Below are 17,054 nucleotides of genomic sequence, written 5' to 3'. Positions count from 1 at the left end.
TGCTTTTCCCCACCCCTCCTTATGTCTTTCTTCTCCTTGCAGTGATTTTGGCTTCAAACTGAGTGATGACTTATCCCTAGAAGTTTGTGTCCCTGACCCTGAATTTGCTGGAAAACCCTACGACCCACCAGTCCCTTGCCCTGTTGGCTCAACCTACAGGAAGACTCGAGGGTATGTGCTGTGCTTGGGAGGGAAACCTGATCTCCCAAATGCTTGAATTTATCCTACCGCTGATTAAAAAAAGCCCCAAACAACCACAAAACCCACAAAAGTGGCAGCAAACAAACAGCACGTTTGGACCTACATAGCAATTAAACACCACTGCTTATTCTGGCCGCACAGGGTGGTTTGTTCATGGTTTTTCCATGGAATAAACTGCCTGGCTCTGTGTGTTGCAGCTACCGAAAGATCTCTGGGGACACTTGCACGGGTGGAGACATGGAGTCGCGGCTGGAGGGGGAGCTGGTGCCGTGCCCGCTGGCGGGTGAGTGTGAGCAGGGATCTGCTTTGGGCACAAGGGCTCCATTCATACAACCTTTGGCTGGTGCCTGAGGGACCAGGCACAGCTTCCCCGAGGGCTCTCAGACAAAACCTGTGACACAGGAGGCTGGGCGGGTTAGAAATCACCCTCTCATGTTCAGAGAACTGCTCAGGATCCTGCTGGGGAGCAACATCAACCTGTGGAGCTGAGCCCTCTGAAGCCCTCAGGGGGAGGCTGCAAGCAGGAACCCTTTTATCCTGGTCATGTCCTTGCTGTAGCTGGCTGGAACCCAACCAGAAAGACAGGATTAGATCAAAGACACCCCCATCCTTGGGAAGGTCCCCTTGGGAAGGTCCCACCCTGAGACAGCACAAGCAGCTGAACCCTTTGGGGCCACACCAGGCTGCCCTTCATCCCTCACACCTCTGCCTGCCAGAATTCCACCCATCCATCCTTATTTTCTGCTCTCGAACGTACAAGGCACTGTAACAGTCCCGTGCCCCTGTGCTGCCAGAGTTATTTGCATTCTGCTCATTACAGCTTTAATTTAATCTGCCGTCACGAGCTGCGTGATCAGCATCGCTGCCGTGCTGCAGCTCCAGAGCCTCAGGCAGGGCAGGGGCTCTTGGAAGGGCTGGGGAGCTGAGCACAGCAGCCAGACCCACCAGCAGCAGCTTTCCCTGCACCGCCCCAAAATTTTCCAGGGCGCAAAAGATATTCCAGGTGCGAAACAGCGCGGGGAAGCATCCCCTGCGCTGGGATTCCTGCCAGCGCTGCACTTAGCTTCACTCCTGACACGTTGTTCACCCCTCCGAGCCCTCTTGAGCTATTTGGAGAGCTGTGTTGGGCATGCTGAGAAGGGCCCTGCTGCTTGCCAAATAAACCTGCCGTCCCCACCGGGCCGGCCTTTGAAGTGCCGTGTTCCCAGGGTGGCTGCGGCTCGGCTGCGGCTCGGCGGTGCCTCGCTCCATGGTAACACTTTCATGTACAGTATCTGTTTCATATCTCCGTATAATCTCATTAGGGATGCACAGCCAGAGTTACTTACTGACATTAGCTCTACTCATTAATAGCATTATTGGACTCGACTGGTGGTGGGATAATGCCCGGGAGACTTTGTCCCAGACCAGGATCCCATTACCTGGATTCGGTGTGATTCAGGAACAAAACCCACTCTGGGATATTTCCTGCAGGGCCAGTGTCCCTGAGGACTTGCAGATTTGCATCACTCCCACCTTTTGGATGGGTTTTTTCCAAGGAAGAGGAGATCAGTGTTTTGTTTCGTATTGAATGTGGGAAGGAAGAGGTCGGGGCAGGTTCTGCCTCCTCCTCCTCCTCCTGGACCAGACAATGGCCACAGTGTGTGCCCAGCTCCATGTGAGGCTATTACCACATCCTCATTAACCTAATCCCGCTGAAACAAAGGCTCTTTGCCTCCCTGAGGTGCTAAAACCAAGGGGGGAAAAAACACCTGCTGTTTTCCTTTCTTGCCCCTCTAGTAGCCAAAACGGCCACTAAATCAGGCACTGTTCTTGCAGAGGAGAACGAGTTCATTCTCTACGCCACCCGCTACTCCATCCACCGCTACGACCTCGCCTCGGGTGTCAGCGAGGAGCTGCCCCTGGCTGGGCTCAGGGGGGCAGTGGCCCTGGATTTTGACTACGAGCACAACTGCCTGTACTGGGCCGATGTCACTCTGGACATTATCCAGGTGAGCAGGGAGCAGGGAGGCATCTCCTCCTTGCATCCGGGTGTTGCACTCACACCCTGGAATGCAAATGTTTGTCCTGGTGCTCCTCCCCTCCGAGCTGTCTGTCACCTGACCTTCAGGTGAAGAAAGTTCCTCATATTTTATGTTGATTTTTAATTTTTTTTTCCAGCGTCTCTGTCTCAACGGCAGCTCTGGGCAGGAAATAATCATAAGCACCGGGCTGGAAACAGTGGAGGCTTTGGCCTTTGAACCTCTCAGCCAGCTGCTGTACTGGGTCAATGCTGGGATTCCCAAAATCGAGGTACAGCCATGCCCACCTGTGGCAGTGCATATCTTATTAAGGAATAGGAATTCCCTGCCTCAGATTTCATGTTACTTCAACAGTGCCTGTGGCAAACACAGCTGTCCTGGGTTTGTTTTTGGGTCTAGGTTGCCAATCCAGATGGAGACCTGCGACTCACTGTCCTCAACTCCTCCATACTGGAGAGACCCCGAGCCCTCGCTCTGGTTCCTCGAGATGGGTAAGAAAGATAACATTACAAGCATTTCCCTGCTGTTCCCAAGGAAAACTGTTGATGCTTCACCACTAAATCCTCAGGGAGGGCAGCTTGGAAAGGAGAAAGGGTGGACAGACACAGCACAGCCCTGCCCTGTGGAGCAAACTCACCATTAAGTCCCCAACTAAGGCACCAGCTCTCCCAGAGCAGAGATCACAAGCTGTTTATTCTCTCCTACCCATAATACTTGCTAGTAAATAACTTTCCCTGCCAGTAAAACTGGTCTGGTCAGTGGGGAAAGCTGCAGTGATGCGTGAGAAACCAAACAGTGCTCAAATTCAACAGCCAAACGCAAGTTACATCCTTCTGGGTTTTGGCCTTGGCTGCAAACGCAGCTCTGACAAACCAGAGCAGTTCATGGCAAGGTAACCTGCAGCTGCACTCACACCACAGAGTTTGCAGCTGAAAAGCCTCTGTGCTGCTCATAAATCTGCTGGTGGCATTCATTAGAATTGCAGAACTCCCAGTTCAAAGGCATGTCGTGCAGGAGACGCGGAATGTAAAGCATTCCAACCTCTGCCTCCCCTAACCTGCTTCCTTTTGATGAGCTGCTCCGTGAGGATTCAGAGTGACCTCTCTGCCTGCTGCCAGGTTGATGTTCTGGACCGACTGGGGGGACTCCAGAGCTGGCATCTACAGAAGTGACATGGATGGGTCGCTGGCCGGCTGCATCGTCTCGGAGGGCGTGCGGTGGCCAAACGGCATCTCTGTGGATGACCACTGGATCTACTGGACTGAAGCCTACATGGACAGGATTGAGAGGGTTGACTTCAACGGGATGCAGAGATCTGTGATCCTGGACAGCCTCCCTCACCCCTATGCCATTGCTGTGTTTAAGGTTTGTTTTCTTGTTGTTATTTTTTGCGTAGTGTGAAGGCTCTGAGGTCGGTGCTGGAGGAGCACTGAGCGCACTGAATTTGAAGGATAGGGAGGTGATTTGGAGCTGGCATGATGCTTGTTCTCTTCCTGCTCCTGGCACATTCCCACAAATCCTTGAAACGAGCAGGCAAGTGCAGCCAAACCCAGGACCAACCTTCCCAAGCAGCTGCACTGCACTTTGCCACTCAGAAAATCACTCTGTCACTCCCATTCCTGCTCAAATCCCACCTCAGGTCTTCTCCTTCTTCTCCCCCTTGGGCTGGGGACACTTTTCACTCTCAATGTCCCCCCACATCCATTATTGAGGTGGCACTGATGAGCACAGCCCCAGTGGTGCCACTCCTTGCACTGAGAGCCAAGCCTGTGTTTCAGAATGAAATCTACTGGAACGACTGGTCACAGCTGAGTATTTTCAGAGCATCCAAAAACAGCGGCTCCAGGATGGAGATCTTGGTCGGCCGATTGAATGGGATCATGGATATGAAAATCTTTTACAGAGGAAAGACAACAGGTAATCATGCAGCTGATCTTCTCTGGGATTCAGGGATGTCATCATTCCCCATTTCCAAAAGTTTCCAGGCCACTGGGCCATCCTGGCTCACATTTCTTGAGCCTGAATATATTCCCATCCCTGCAGGATTTGAAGTGTTAGGCACAGTCACAAGGAATGAGTTCCATGAGTGGTATATTCTGCTTTTTTGGCTGCCAGGAGAGGTGCTGGGGCTCGTAGGGCACTCGGCTGTGGTGGCATCTCACGGTTTATGTCACAGATCATGGCTTTTCCATGCAAAATGTGGTATGGACCAAAAAACCACAGGGTTTCAGAGCTGCACCAACTTTATCCTTCACTTAGCCATCTGTCTGGGCTGTGACCAGACAGTGCTGACCCCAGTGTGACAAATGTGCTGTTCATACCCATTTTCAGATGGGTACAAGGCCACAGAAGGGCTCCAGTCAGCAGTCTGGGGGTACAGGAGGCACTCTGGGGGTGTAACTCATATCCTCTGAGAGAATCCAAAGCCATCCAATCTTTCCCCTGGAGCAAATGGTTCTGTGCATTCCCAAGGGTGACCTCCGCACTCAGCTGGCTCCTGGCAGGCTCTGAACCCAAAACCTGGTGACACTGGGATTCCTGTGCCTCAGTCCCAGGCTGGCAGGTGACATTGGGATTGCCATGCCTCTGTCCTGACACTGTCCCCTTGCTCCCTGCTCCACTGCAGGGGAGAACGCCTGCATCGCCAAGCCCTGCAGCCTGCTCTGCCTGCCCAGGTCCAACAACGGCCGCAGCTGCAAGTGTCCCGAGGGGGTGGCCAGCACCGTGCTGCCCAGCGGGGAGGTGCAGTGTGACTGTCCCCATGGATACACCATGAAGAACAACACTTGCAGGAAGGAAGGTAAAGCCCTGCTTGGCTCTTGCTCAGTGCTGAATGGTTTCTGCTGTTGAGAGAGGTCAGCGTGACCTGTCCTTTGCGGAGAAGGAGGACAGGTGCCATTTTTGTGGAGGCACAGCTTGTTTTTGTTGTCCTTCCTGCCCCAGAGAACACGTGCCTGCCCAACCAGTACCGCTGCTCCAACGGGAACTGCATCAACAGCATCTGGCAGTGTGACAACGACAATGACTGTGGGGACATGAGCGACGAGAAGAACTGCCGTGAGTGTCCTGCCTTGGTGGCATCGGCCTGGCCAAAGCCAGGTGTCTGCTGTGGTGGCATCACCCCTGAGCTGATGCTCCACACTGCTTTCAGTCAGGGAAAGCAAGAGGGGATCTGGGGATGTCACTCAGCTCCTTTGGTAGACTCCCAAAGCTTGGATGAGTTTTGTCCCAATGCCCTTGACCAGCTCAGGTGTCAGTGTCTAAAATTTGGTGAGACTGATGCCAGCTGTCTCTTGCACTAATTGTCTTCTGAAGCTAATTGAGGGCACAGCCAATGAGGAGAAGTGTGCAGATAGTGCTGACATGGACCTCTTGTTGAGCTAATAAATCAAGTTCACACATTAAAGATGGAGGTCACCCTTCTGAGCAAAATTAGGGGCTGGCAGTGCATGCAGGAGGGGCAGATGTTCCACACCTTTTTCCTTCTCCTCCTCCTCTCTCCATCAGCCACCACTGTGTGTGACACTGAGACCCAGTTCCGCTGCCAGGGCTCGGGGACCTGCATCCCTCTGTCCTACAAGTGTGACCTGGAGGACGACTGTGGGGACAACAGCGACGAAAGTCACTGTGGTGAGTGTCAAACCTCCTCCCCTGTGCAAGGGTGGGCAGCTGCTCTCCAGCACCTTTTCTGTGCTGCTCAGAGGTGATTTAGGGCAAGATCCCTTTGTTTATCCAGCCTGCCTCCTCTTTGTTTACTGGGGACTGGGAAATGGGGGACAGGACCATCATTTACAGGGTGTTTGGAAATTAGGGACAGGATCAGCGTGAACTGGGAAATGAGGGACAGGAGAAGAGAGTGAGGTCGTGTGCTGATTCTTCCCCTTGCCGTGTCCCACCTGGGAGATTTCTGTGCCATTATCCAGCTTTCCTGCTCTCCTCCTTGGGTATTCCCGTGCCCTGAAGCCCAATATTTTGTTTGCAGAGGCTCACCAGTGCAGGAATGATGAGTTCAGCTGCAGCTCAGGGATGTGCATCCGCCTGTCCTGGATGTGTGATGGGGATAACGACTGCAGGGACTGGTCTGACGAAGCCAACTGCACTGGTGAGTGCTCAGCTCTGATCCAGAACTGCACTTTTTCCTTCCAGCCTGGGAGACATTGCCCAGTGTCTTCTGCCTTGGTTTCTTAGTTTCTTCTTCTGCCTCTGCTTCTTAGAGTTCCCTGCAGAGCTCACCATGGGGTGATGTGATGCTCCAAACCCCAGGGTTTCTTCCCTCCAGTGCCTTCAACTCAGTAGGGAGTCCCACATGGAAGAGCCACTCTTGTTTTTACTCACAACTCGTGTTAAAGCAGCCTGGCTGGCAGAAATAACCTTTTTCCTACTTCGTGCCTCCTGTGCAGTGAGACCTGGGAGCCTCACTGTGTGTTTGCAGCTCCAAGTCACAACACTCCACCCTCCTCACCACCTCGGTGATGTTCCTCAGCAGCCTCCTGAGGTTAACACCCACACAGAGCCTTTCTCTCGGTAGAAGAACCAACAGATAACAGTGTGTTGAACTTTCCAACTAGAAACAGCCAAGCAAAAGTATCAACCAAGCCAAAAACCTAAACACTTGCAAGGGAAGAGACTTCTGAGAGTAGGCAGAGCGTCACCCCATCAGTGAAAGGCACAAGAGTATTTCTCAAGCAGTACATGGGATTTTTCAAGATAAAAGCAGTGCTTTCCATGGCATGTGGCACAGATCCATGGGGCTGGGGGAGCCTGGAGGGACCAGGACAGCCCTGGGAATGCTGGCAGCAGCTTTGCTCTGGTGCAGCCTGGAGCCTTTGGGACAGAGAGTGGCACCAGCTGCTATCCTGGGGCTCTGGAAGGAGGATTTAGGAGATCCTTTTCAGGTTCTGAGCTCCTCTTTGCTCACCCCTGTGGCATTTGCTGTGCCTGGAGCACCCAGGGCTGCAGCCTGCTGGATCCTGATCATTAGTATTCCAGCAGCATGGCTTTCTAAGAAGGTTTAATTTATATTGGTATCACTTATCTCTCATATGAGTTTCTCCAGAGAGAATTACTACAGGAAAGGAACCTACTTCAAAAAGCATGTCGGGTTTGTAAAGCCCAAAGTTGGAATTATCTAAGAGGATCACAATTATTTGAGGAACATTCCGTCTGACTTCACCGGGGCTGCAATTATTGCCCTTATCTAAAATAATTACATTTCACGCTGAATACCTAATAGAATATTACTGCCACCAGATTGTACTATTTTGAAATATCTGCGAGTGCATGCCACTCTAACCTAAAACTCAGGATTGTGCCATTTAATTAAGTCAAACATTGCTTTTCTCAGTAACTCTGAGCGCTTTTCTGGTTGAGGAGCAGGATTTGTGACTCTGGAGTGACAACACAAACCAGGCTGCAAACCAGATACCCCACAGGCAGATATTTCCCTGACAGGAGCCTAAGGAAAACCCCCCGGGGAGAATTGTATTTCTTGTTTGCTTTGGCAACAGAGAAGAGCCTTGTTTGCCTTAATTAAAGGCTGTCTCTGACTCTGTCCTGCCCTGCACAGGGAACTCTGCAGCTCTGCCAGGCTTTGCTCAATCTCTGTGACATTTCTGGCCACCTCTGGCATGATGCCACCGCTGCCACCTTTGCCCATACACCCCAGGAACTGAGATCAAAGGGAAGAAAGAGATCAAAACCCTTGCTGGCTTTGGGGAGTTCTTTGGGAGATCTCTACCCTCCAAAAAACAGCCCTGAGGCACAGCAGGCTGGAGATCAACAACAGCACGGAGAGGGAAGGGTGGTTGAGCAGGGAGGGAGATGCTGGTGCAGGGGGAGGGAGCAGGGGGTGGTGATGTGGCTGGACACCCTCTCAGCTCAGCAGGACATGGGGACAGCCCACCCTCAGGTGTCCCCTGCTCTGGTTTCAGCAGTTTATCACACCTGTGAGGCCTCCAGCTTCCAGTGCCACAACGGCCACTGCATCCCCCAGCGCTGGGCGTGTGACGGTGACGCCGACTGCCAGGACGGCTCTGATGAGGACCCTGCCAGCTGTGGTAACGTGTCCTCTGTGTCCTCTGTGTGTGTGGGGCTCTGCCATGGGCTGGGAGGGATTTCTGCACCTGCTGAGCCAAACCAGCCGCAAACCCATGGGAACAACCCCATCCCTCCAAAAGCAGGCGCAGCGCGAAGGCAACCCTGGCTTTTTGTAGCTAATTAAACCACCTTTAAAAAAAAACAGGAAAACACACATCCACCCCCATTCTGAATTTCAGAGAAGAAGTGCAACGGCTTCCAGTGCCCCAATGGCACCTGCATCCCAACCAGCAAACACTGTGATGGCATCAACGATTGCTCCGATGCCTCGGATGAGCAGCACTGCGGTGAGTACTGCGGGCAGGGAGAGCTGCTGGGCCCCAGCAGGGAGGGCTGACAGCAGTTCTGCTCTGCCCAAGCCTGTCCCACTGGGAGTAAAGCCCGGGGAGAGAATGGGAAAGCCTTAGTTAGCATTCAGGAGCCCCCTGGGAAACGGGCGGGTCAGCAAAAGGCGCAGACTGGGATGCACTGAGAGGACACTGCCAGAGAGGTCACTGCCAGGGAGGTGGCCAAAGCCTCCCTGATGCCTGTGCCCACCCTGAAGGGTCACTGAGGGCAGCCTGTGCAGGACACAGCTCAGGCCACGTGCCTTGGGAATTTTCCATAAGTTCCTGAAATCCTCCCACTGCGCTCAGCCCTGCGCAGATCCCAGCGGTGACACTGCTGTTTGCAAGGACAGCAGAGCTGCTGCCACCCCTGTCCCCTGACCCCCTGTCCCTCCAGAGCCCCTGTGCACTCGCTACATGGATTTCGTGTGCAAGAACCGGCAGCAGTGCTTGTTCCACTCCATGGTGTGCGACGGCATCATCCAGTGCCGCGACGGCTCCGATGAAGATGCCAACTATGCTGGGTGCTGTGAGTGTCACACTGGGCGTCCCTGACCTGGCAGGGGTGGGCACAGAATGAAACCAGAGGCGTGGAGAGCACCACGGTGCCAGAAGGCTGCCAGCTCTCCTAAGAGGTGCCTCTAGACTGTGATGCTCTGCTTAGAAATCCATGATTGCCTCTGAGTGTGCTCCTTCCTGGTCAAGCTTCCCTGAAGCCCTTGATCTTTGCACCAGACCTCTCCACAGCCCTTCATCTTTACACCAAACCTCTCCCTGCAGCTCAGGACCCTGAGTTCCACCGGACCTGTGATCAGTTCAGCTTCCAGTGCCAGAACGGCGTGTGCATCAGCCTGGTGTGGAAGTGTGACGGGATGGATGACTGTGGTGACTACTCTGATGAAGCAAACTGTGGTGAGCAGCACCCCCAGGGCCTCTTGCCACTGCAGCTCCAGCCTCCTTGGAATTTCAGGAGTGTGGAGTCCTGCCTTCCTCATGTTTTCACTCGTGTGTGTGCATGTATGTGTGAGTGTAGCTTTCCCTGTGCACATCACATGGAGATCGATGTAATTTCCCTCATACTGCAGGCAGGTAAAGCAAAGCACACTGAAAACCTTGCCCATCTTGTGCTTGACTAACTCTGATGTGACCATATTTACTGCACAGACTCCCAGCCCTGAGCAGACAGGCAGTTCTCAGCCAAACCCAATATTTACCACTGTTCCCTGGGTGGCTGGAGGAGCTGTACCCAGCCAGGCGAGGCAGCTGCAGCCTCATTTCGGAGCTGCAGGGTTTGCTACTCCATTTCTGCCATGCTCTGGTGAATTTTGCTCTGGTTCTGAAATCAGGGCTGGTGTCTGGCCATGAAACACTCGGAAAAAGCAACAGAGAGAAGGCTGGGAGGAATGGGGATGCTGGGGATGGAGAGAAAGGAATGTGCTTGTGCTGCTCGGGGTGATACTGTCTGGGCCAGCCTGAGCTGCTGCCACCTCTCAGCTCTGCTGAGGTGACCCTGTGGCTCACAGGACTCTCCTCCCCTTGCCAGAAAACCCGACAGAAGCCCCAAACTGCTCCAGGTACTACCAGTTCCAGTGTGGGAATGGGCACTGCATCCCCAACCGCTGGAAGTGCGACGAGGAGAACGACTGCGGGGACTGGTCTGATGAGAAGGACTGCGAGGGTAAGGACACAGTGCTGAGGCTGTGACATGGACTGTGACATGCTGAAGGGTCACTCTGACCTCCCACAGCCCCTGTGGCTCCAAAAATCCCCCATGAAGGGGCTGAGTGTGCTCCAGTGCATCTTTTTACTCTGTATTTTTGGATAACCTGATTACAAACCCAATGCAGACGGAAACACCGGGCTTGTGATGCCTTCCCTGCTCCCCACTTCCCTCTGGGTCAGCAGGCAGAGCTTACACAGGAGCAGGGACCTCAGGTCATCTGTCCCTGGTGTATTTTTAGGCTCTCCAGTTCATCCCATTACCACCCTGATCCCCCCGACGTGCCTGCCCAACCATTTCCGCTGCAACAGCGGCGCCTGCATCATGAACAGCTGGGTCTGCGATGGCTACAAGGACTGCACCGATGGCTCTGACGAGGACGCCTGTCCCACCTCCAGTAAGCTTTACCCTCCCTCACCCTTTCCCTCTTCCCAGATCTCATCTGCGAGGAATTCTGGCCTTTCAGAGCCTTGCCGGGTTATGGGGTTAAGTTACGCGGTGGTGTAAAATGTCCTCTGGCCCTGGGGTCACCCTCCTGCCACCAGCTGGGACACTGGCTGAGCAGGACATTCCCTGCAAAGCAGAGGCTTCTCCAGCCCTCTGCAGTCAGGAGCGAGGATGGCTTAGGCGTCATCCCATCCACCTGCTGGATGGAAGGAGATTGCCATCTAGTGGAGTCGGGACCTGGGGACAGCGCCTGGTCCCTCCTGGTGGCACTGCCAGCCCTGGGAGTGCTTTCCTGCCTGTCTCCCCGTGCAGGACCCAACGTGACAGCCACGTCCCCAGCTCTGCCAGGGCGCTGCAGCCGCTTCGAGTTCGAGTGCCAGCAGCTGCACAAGTGCATTCCCAACTGGAAGCGCTGCGATGGAGTGAGGGATTGCCAGGACGGCACGGACGAGAGGAACTGCCGTAAGTGTGGCTGTGGGACAGAACCCCAGCTGGATGCTTCCCTTGGGAAGCTCCTTGGGAGGGCAGGGAAGCCTCCGAGGAGGCTTTGATTGCTGGTGAAATCCTTGTAGAAAAAAATCCTTTACAGAGAACAGAAATCTTTTACAGCAAAAAAAAATCCCAAAAAACCCACAAAGAAAAAAACAAAAGAAAGGCAACATACTAGAGCTTGTGCTATTCCCAAGCAGTGCTATTCCTATTAGGACTCCAATAGCTGTTTTTCATGGGATAAGCTCCAGGCTCTCATGAAGATGCAGCCAAAAGGAGACACCCCAATATGTGACACATCAGCCTGAGCTCCATCCCTGACACGCAGCCACCTGCAAGCAGCCCAGTGCTGCTGAGGGAACTTCCCTGCCTTGAGTGCTGAACTGTTGTGCCTTTTGCAGCCACTCAGAGCAGCCTGTCGTGCCCCAGTGGTTTCAGGTGTGAGGATGGGGAAGCCTGCATCATGCTGTCGGAGCGCTGTGATGGATATCTGGACTGCTCAGACAGCAGTGACGAGAGGAACTGCACAGGTAAGCAGCAGCTCTGTGCCATTGCTCACTCCCTGTCACACTCAGAGGTGCTCTCCTGGATATGTGACCTTTCCATCCCAACATCCTTGATTTATCTGCCTCTTTTCACTTGTCCAAGCTACTCCTCACCCATTTATCACCAGCTGGGACAAACTCCCCAGCCAGCTTCTACACTGACAATTTGTCTCCCAGCAGCCTCAGACACAGGGGGAAAAAAAAATCATTTTAGGATGGATAGGAGCAAATCTCTCTATTTTACGTAGCCCACAGGTGAAGCAAGAATCTCCTGCTCTGCCCTCCTTGTCAAGGTGACCCTGGGGATGTGGCACAGGCCCTGCTGCCATCCCTGGTCATGCCATGTGGCCCTTGGTGGCCCTGTGGAGGCAGAGGGACAGAGCCCGCCCTGGGCTGATAACAGCGATCGATCTCTGCCTCCAGCCAGCCACGAGCTTCAGCTGCTCCCCCACTGAACTCTGGGGGGGCTGAGCATCAATCAGGTTTAGTTCTTTAATTAAATATTGATTGGGAGAGGCTGCCAGGTTCAGGGGAGGGGGAAGGAGCTGCTGAGATGCACGGCTCGGCTGCTGTGCCAAGGGAAAACCATGTCTTTTCCCTTGGAAAAATTATCTTGCCATGCCTGTCTGTGGACCCAACTGCCTGCTGGAGTCAATCCCAGCTGTTCAGGGAAAGCAAAGCAGCAGCAGTTTGCCTCTGCTTGGTTTCACAGCACCAGAGCTGAGCACCCCAGCAGAGCCAACCCACAGCACTGGGATTTGGGCTCCAGTGGAGAGAGAGAGCAGGACGTGGATTTGGGGCATTTCACACCACCTTCTCCCATCCCCACCACTACCAGGACTGTGCTTTTATCTCCTAAATGCCTCTGGGAAGGTCAGGCAGTGATTCAGCCACAGAGCTCACTCCAACCTTGAATTATCAGCCTTTGTTTGGGTCGTGCTGCTGAGCATGAGATGTGATAAGGAAAAACATGCAGAGAAAGGCCCTGGATGGGGACAGGGACAGCACAGACTGATCACACCAGGAGAAGGCTGGCACTGATCAGATTTCACTCATACACTTCCAAAATGCTCAGTATTTCATCAACAGCCACACTTTATCTTTCCTTAGGGGAAAAGGGACTTTTGCACAGTGCAGCATAAAGACATTTTGGGTAGAACTAAGAGTACCAGAAGTAAATTCCTGCTCTGAACTGCCCACTGATAAATTAAACATCTCATTTAAATGGTGCAGACACTCCTTCAGCCTCTCTTTCTACCTCCCCTGTTGCTTGTGCTACAAACAAAACTCCTGTTTCTCTCCTGGGCACAGGGTTTGTTTCCCCACAGCAAATTAACTTTTCCCATTCCCTCTCAGATGACACAATTGTGTACAAAGTCCAGAACCTCCAGTGGACAGCTGATTTCTCTGGTGATGTCACCCTGACGTGGGCTCGCCCAAAGAGGATGTCTTCCACCTCCTGTGTCTACAACATCTACTACAGGTACATCAGCCCTTCCCTTCCCTGCTGCTGTGGCAGGGAAGGAGGAGAAACACGAGTACAGGTTTGCTTGTATTTACTGCAGGGAACTGTACAGAATCAAGGCTGAAACATTCAGAGCTCCTTAATCAAGTTCTGCTTGGAAAAATCTAGTATTTGGTAGCGAAAGAGATACAAAATAGGTGTACCAAGAGGGCATTTGTGACAAACTGTGTTGGCTTCCTCCTTGATTATTTACTCAGACAGTAGAGCAGTTATTTTTTCTTCCACTTGTGTCTCGTCTTTGTGGGACCATTTACAGCAAGAACAAAGATAATAAATTTGAGCACAACAGCTACAGAAAAACTCAGGGGCTTATAAGTCACCAAGCCATGGTTAGTTCAGGCTTTCCAACAGCATCTTTTCAAGATTGGTGGTGTGGCTTTACCAAAAAGAAAAATGAGCAGCAACCTTTTAAAATGGTTCAAATTTTTTGGGACAATCTGTGTCTCCTGTGCTACAAAAACCCATCCTGACCAGAGCTGTGTGACTCTCTCGCTCAGGATGGTCGGTGAGAGCATCTGGAAGATCTTGGAGACTCACAGCAACAAGACCAACGGGGTTTTGAAAGTCCTCAAGCCTGACTGCACCTACCAGGTGAAGGTGCAGGTGCAGTGTCTGAGCAGAGTCTACAACACCAACGACTTCATCACACTCCGGGCGCCCGAAGGATGTAAGCAGAGCTGCTGCTCCCAGAAATGCCTGGCAGATTTGTGCTGTTTCAGTCTGAAAAGCAGAGATATCCCTGCTATGAACAAAAAGGGTCTTTCCGTGGGCTTGGGAATTGTGTTGGATTGGGAGAAAGAATCATCCATGATTTTTGTCCTGATTTTTTTGGGGTGATGCTTCTTTTCCCTGCATGCTTTTCTTCTCCTGCTGCTTTTCTGGACGCACCACCGTGATTGTCACTAATATTTCTGTTTCTCTCACTAGTACCAGATGCTCCCCTCAACCTCCAGCTATCCCTGAAGAAAGAGGCTGAGGGTGTGGTGATGGGCTGGTGGAGTCCCCCTGTGAATGCCCACGGCCTCATCCGGGAATTCATCGTGAGTCCTGCTGCCCCTGGGGGCTGAGCTCAGTGGGATGGCGACAGAACACCCCCAGCTGCAGAGGGGTGGGGCTGGAATGGCACATTTTGGGGAGGAAATCTGCTGGGAGCACTGGGCAGGTTGGGAGAAGAAATGCCACAGGGCTCCAGGCAGCACCAAAGTTCTTAATTTCATCCCTGCCTCGCTTTCTGTGCTTCTCTCTGCTGACATTTTCTCCCAGAGGAAATGGAGTTTGTGAGCCCTCATGCCTTGTTTTGGTTCTCCCAGGTGGAATACAGCAGCAGTGGATCCAAGGAGTGGTCATCCCTTAGAACCACCAAGAACTACACGGAGATCAAGGACCTGCAGGTCAACACTCTCTACACAGTCAGAGTGAGTATTTCCAAAGAGAGCTCTCAGTACTGAGAGGCCTAAGTCCTGCACAGCCAAAAATTCCTGAAAAAACATCTTGTTAAAGCCCTGCCCTTTAATGGCAGTCCACACCAGGGGCTTGGTGTTTGCACTGCTAATGTCTACAGTTCCTTGGTTTGCTCCCTGTCCCAGAAGGCCAGGCTGTGTTACAAAATCCTCCCTGCTAATTGCCCATTCCAATGTCACTGCAATTGCCCTGGATGTGGGCCAGAGATAAATTTGGTCCTTGGTGTATCAGTGGGAAAAGAAGCAGATCTGCCTGTGGGGAATGTCTGCGCAGGGGAGAGGCTGGGTAATTATAGACAGAAGTAATAATGATAGGAAATGAAAAGTCTGCACAGTGAGCCCTGGGAAATGTGTGCTTTGTTGTTGTCCATCCTCCTGAGCTCTTGGGGAAGTTCACTGGGAGGTGGGATAAAATCAGTGCTGTTTGCCCTCCAAATCAGTGCTGTTCTCACAGCTGGCTGGAGCCAGACTTTCCTCCCGCGATATTCCTTCCCAATATAATCTGTTCCCAAATCTTTGGAAGGAAATTCAGTGCTTGCATGGACTTCCCTGGCGTGCTTCTCACCTTCTTTATGACCCGTGGAGTCCCAAGCTCCTTATCTCGATGGACTCCTCAAGATCTCATAGGAGAATAGTTATCTGCAAAGAGGCTGCACCTCCCTCCTCTTAGATTCCTTTAATTGACTTGAAGCAGTCAGCTTTATCTCTGCATTAAGCATTTTATTGCCAAGTAATTAAGCTATTGTTTGCTTCAGAATCCTTTTCCCAGGAGCCCCACCAGGTCCCTCACCTTGCCCTAACCTCCTGCTCTGTTTGCACTGTACAGTGTTGCTCATATTCCCTCACCCTCTCCTTTCCAAAGGTTGCTGCAGTAACCAGTCGAGGAGTGGGGAATTGGAGTGAATCCAAATCCATAACCACCATCAAAGGCAAAGGTAAATGTTGCTGTTTCGATCAACACGGACAAGGTAACAAAAAGGCAGAATATCAGCCTGAAACATCAGCATTCCTAGCCACCTCCCTGGGCTTTATTCTCCCTGGTGAGCCTTTCACAGGCTTTAAGAGCTTTGCTGTTAAAAGCGACCTAGAAAAAGTCACCTTTTCACTCAAGCTGAGCTGCCTGAAAGTTCAGTGGCACCTCTGGAGTGACTTCACTGACACCACTGACTGTTCCTCTGAGCTCTGGGGCACCAAGGATGGATGTGCCACCCTCAAAGGGGTGAGCAGGCTGTCCCCTCTTTCCCAGGGTGTAGATGGATTCCCTCAGACTTTTGTGGGCCAAATCCTGCCTTCAGATAGACAAGAAATTACCAACTCCATCACTCTCACTCTAAAAGCGTGCTGGCTCATCCTTCTCCCTCTTAGGTTACAATTCTGATGGTTCCTCATGCAGGTTTAGACCATAAAAAACCCACCAGAGCTCCCCAGAACCACCACAACATCACAGTCTGACAGCACATAAATGCAAACAACACAGTAAATAATTTCTTTCTCAATCATTTTTTTAAAAAGTCTTTAAAAGACTTTTCTTTAAAACATCTTTTGAAATTGTTTGTATTCATGTCAAGTTTTTCATCCAAACTTACATCCCTGCATCAAAATTGTCTGCTAATTTGTTAGATGAAAGACAGGAAAGAAAACACCAGGCTACTCACAGTGCAGGATTCAGATAATGTGAATTACCTGATGCTTAGAAAAACAGAGGTGCAAAGAACAGAAATGACTTTCACTTCATGTTTTGAGTAAGTGTATGGCACTGATAGCTTCTGACCTCCCTCAGCAGCTCCTCAGGAGATGTTCACTGGGATAGCAGCTCATCCTGCAGAGCTCAGAGGGAAATCCCTTTGCCCAGACCCCTCCAGCTCCAGCCTGCACTGAGCAAGGCACAGATAAAGCAGTTTTGAGGTGTCTGAATTCAGCAATGATGTCAGTGTCTCCTCTGAAGTGGGACATGTCTCACACAAGGCTGGGGCTTCCTGTTCTGGGAGCTGTGTGCTACAACAAACCCCTGGGTTTTATCTGCTCCCCTCAATAAGTGTTTTGATTTCTCTGTGCTGTACTGACAGGTTTTTTCTCTCTTTCCTCCCAGTCATTCCTCCCCCTGTCATCCACATCGAGAGCTATGGTGAGGATTCCATAAGTTTCAGCCTAAAGATGACCACAAATATCAAGGTGAGAGTTATAAATATCAAGAGTTTCCACCTTTTCATCTGAGCTGGGTAGA

At 52.0% G+C, this 17,054-nt stretch overlaps 1 protein-coding gene across 2 annotated transcripts in view; it reads left to right on the top strand.

The window, feature by feature from the left end:
- The window catches only part of SORL1 (sortilin related receptor 1), a 46,071-nt gene that overhangs the window by 18,982 nt on the left and 10,035 nt on the right, over positions 1 to 17,054 (top strand). Inside the window, exons 15-39 of one of the 2 annotated variants that reach the window (XM_085081894.1) lie at positions 43 to 171; positions 399 to 484; positions 2,020 to 2,192; positions 2,362 to 2,493; positions 2,622 to 2,713; positions 3,341 to 3,587; positions 4,001 to 4,139; positions 4,849 to 5,022; positions 5,166 to 5,279; positions 5,730 to 5,852; positions 6,205 to 6,324; positions 8,156 to 8,278; positions 8,498 to 8,605; positions 9,042 to 9,173; positions 9,425 to 9,556; positions 10,188 to 10,322; positions 10,606 to 10,761; positions 11,124 to 11,273; positions 11,702 to 11,830; positions 13,202 to 13,328; positions 13,868 to 14,037; positions 14,298 to 14,410; positions 14,681 to 14,785; positions 15,693 to 15,765; positions 16,920 to 17,002. In XM_085081894.1, coding sequence (XP_084938020.1) covers positions 43 to 171; positions 399 to 484; positions 2,020 to 2,192; positions 2,362 to 2,493; positions 2,622 to 2,713; positions 3,341 to 3,587; positions 4,001 to 4,139; positions 4,849 to 5,022; positions 5,166 to 5,279; positions 5,730 to 5,852; positions 6,205 to 6,324; positions 8,156 to 8,278; positions 8,498 to 8,605; positions 9,042 to 9,173; positions 9,425 to 9,556; positions 10,188 to 10,322; positions 10,606 to 10,761; positions 11,124 to 11,273; positions 11,702 to 11,830; positions 13,202 to 13,328; positions 13,868 to 14,037; positions 14,298 to 14,410; positions 14,681 to 14,785; positions 15,693 to 15,765; positions 16,920 to 17,002 — 3,265 coding nt within the window. Of the gene's footprint in view, positions 1 to 42; positions 172 to 398; positions 485 to 2,019; positions 2,193 to 2,361; positions 2,494 to 2,621; positions 2,714 to 3,340; positions 3,588 to 4,000; positions 4,140 to 4,848; positions 5,023 to 5,165; positions 5,280 to 5,729; positions 5,853 to 6,204; positions 6,325 to 8,152; positions 8,279 to 8,497; positions 8,606 to 9,041; positions 9,174 to 9,424; positions 9,557 to 10,187; positions 10,323 to 10,605; positions 10,762 to 11,123; positions 11,274 to 11,701; positions 11,831 to 13,201; positions 13,329 to 13,867; positions 14,038 to 14,297; positions 14,411 to 14,680; positions 14,786 to 15,692; positions 15,766 to 16,919; positions 17,003 to 17,054 lie in introns of both variants that reach the window. The other variant, XM_085081893.1, reaches the window with a different exon arrangement.

The sequence above is a fragment of the Lichenostomus cassidix genome, chromosome 24, assembly GCF_008360975.1.
Source record: "Lichenostomus cassidix isolate B80296 chromosome 24, HeHo_3.0, whole genome shotgun sequence".
NCBI lineage: Eukaryota > Metazoa > Chordata > Aves > Passeriformes > Meliphagidae > Lichenostomus > Lichenostomus cassidix.
The sequence above is the reverse complement of the archived record's forward strand: the minus strand, read 5'-3'. Positions and strand labels throughout refer to the sequence as shown.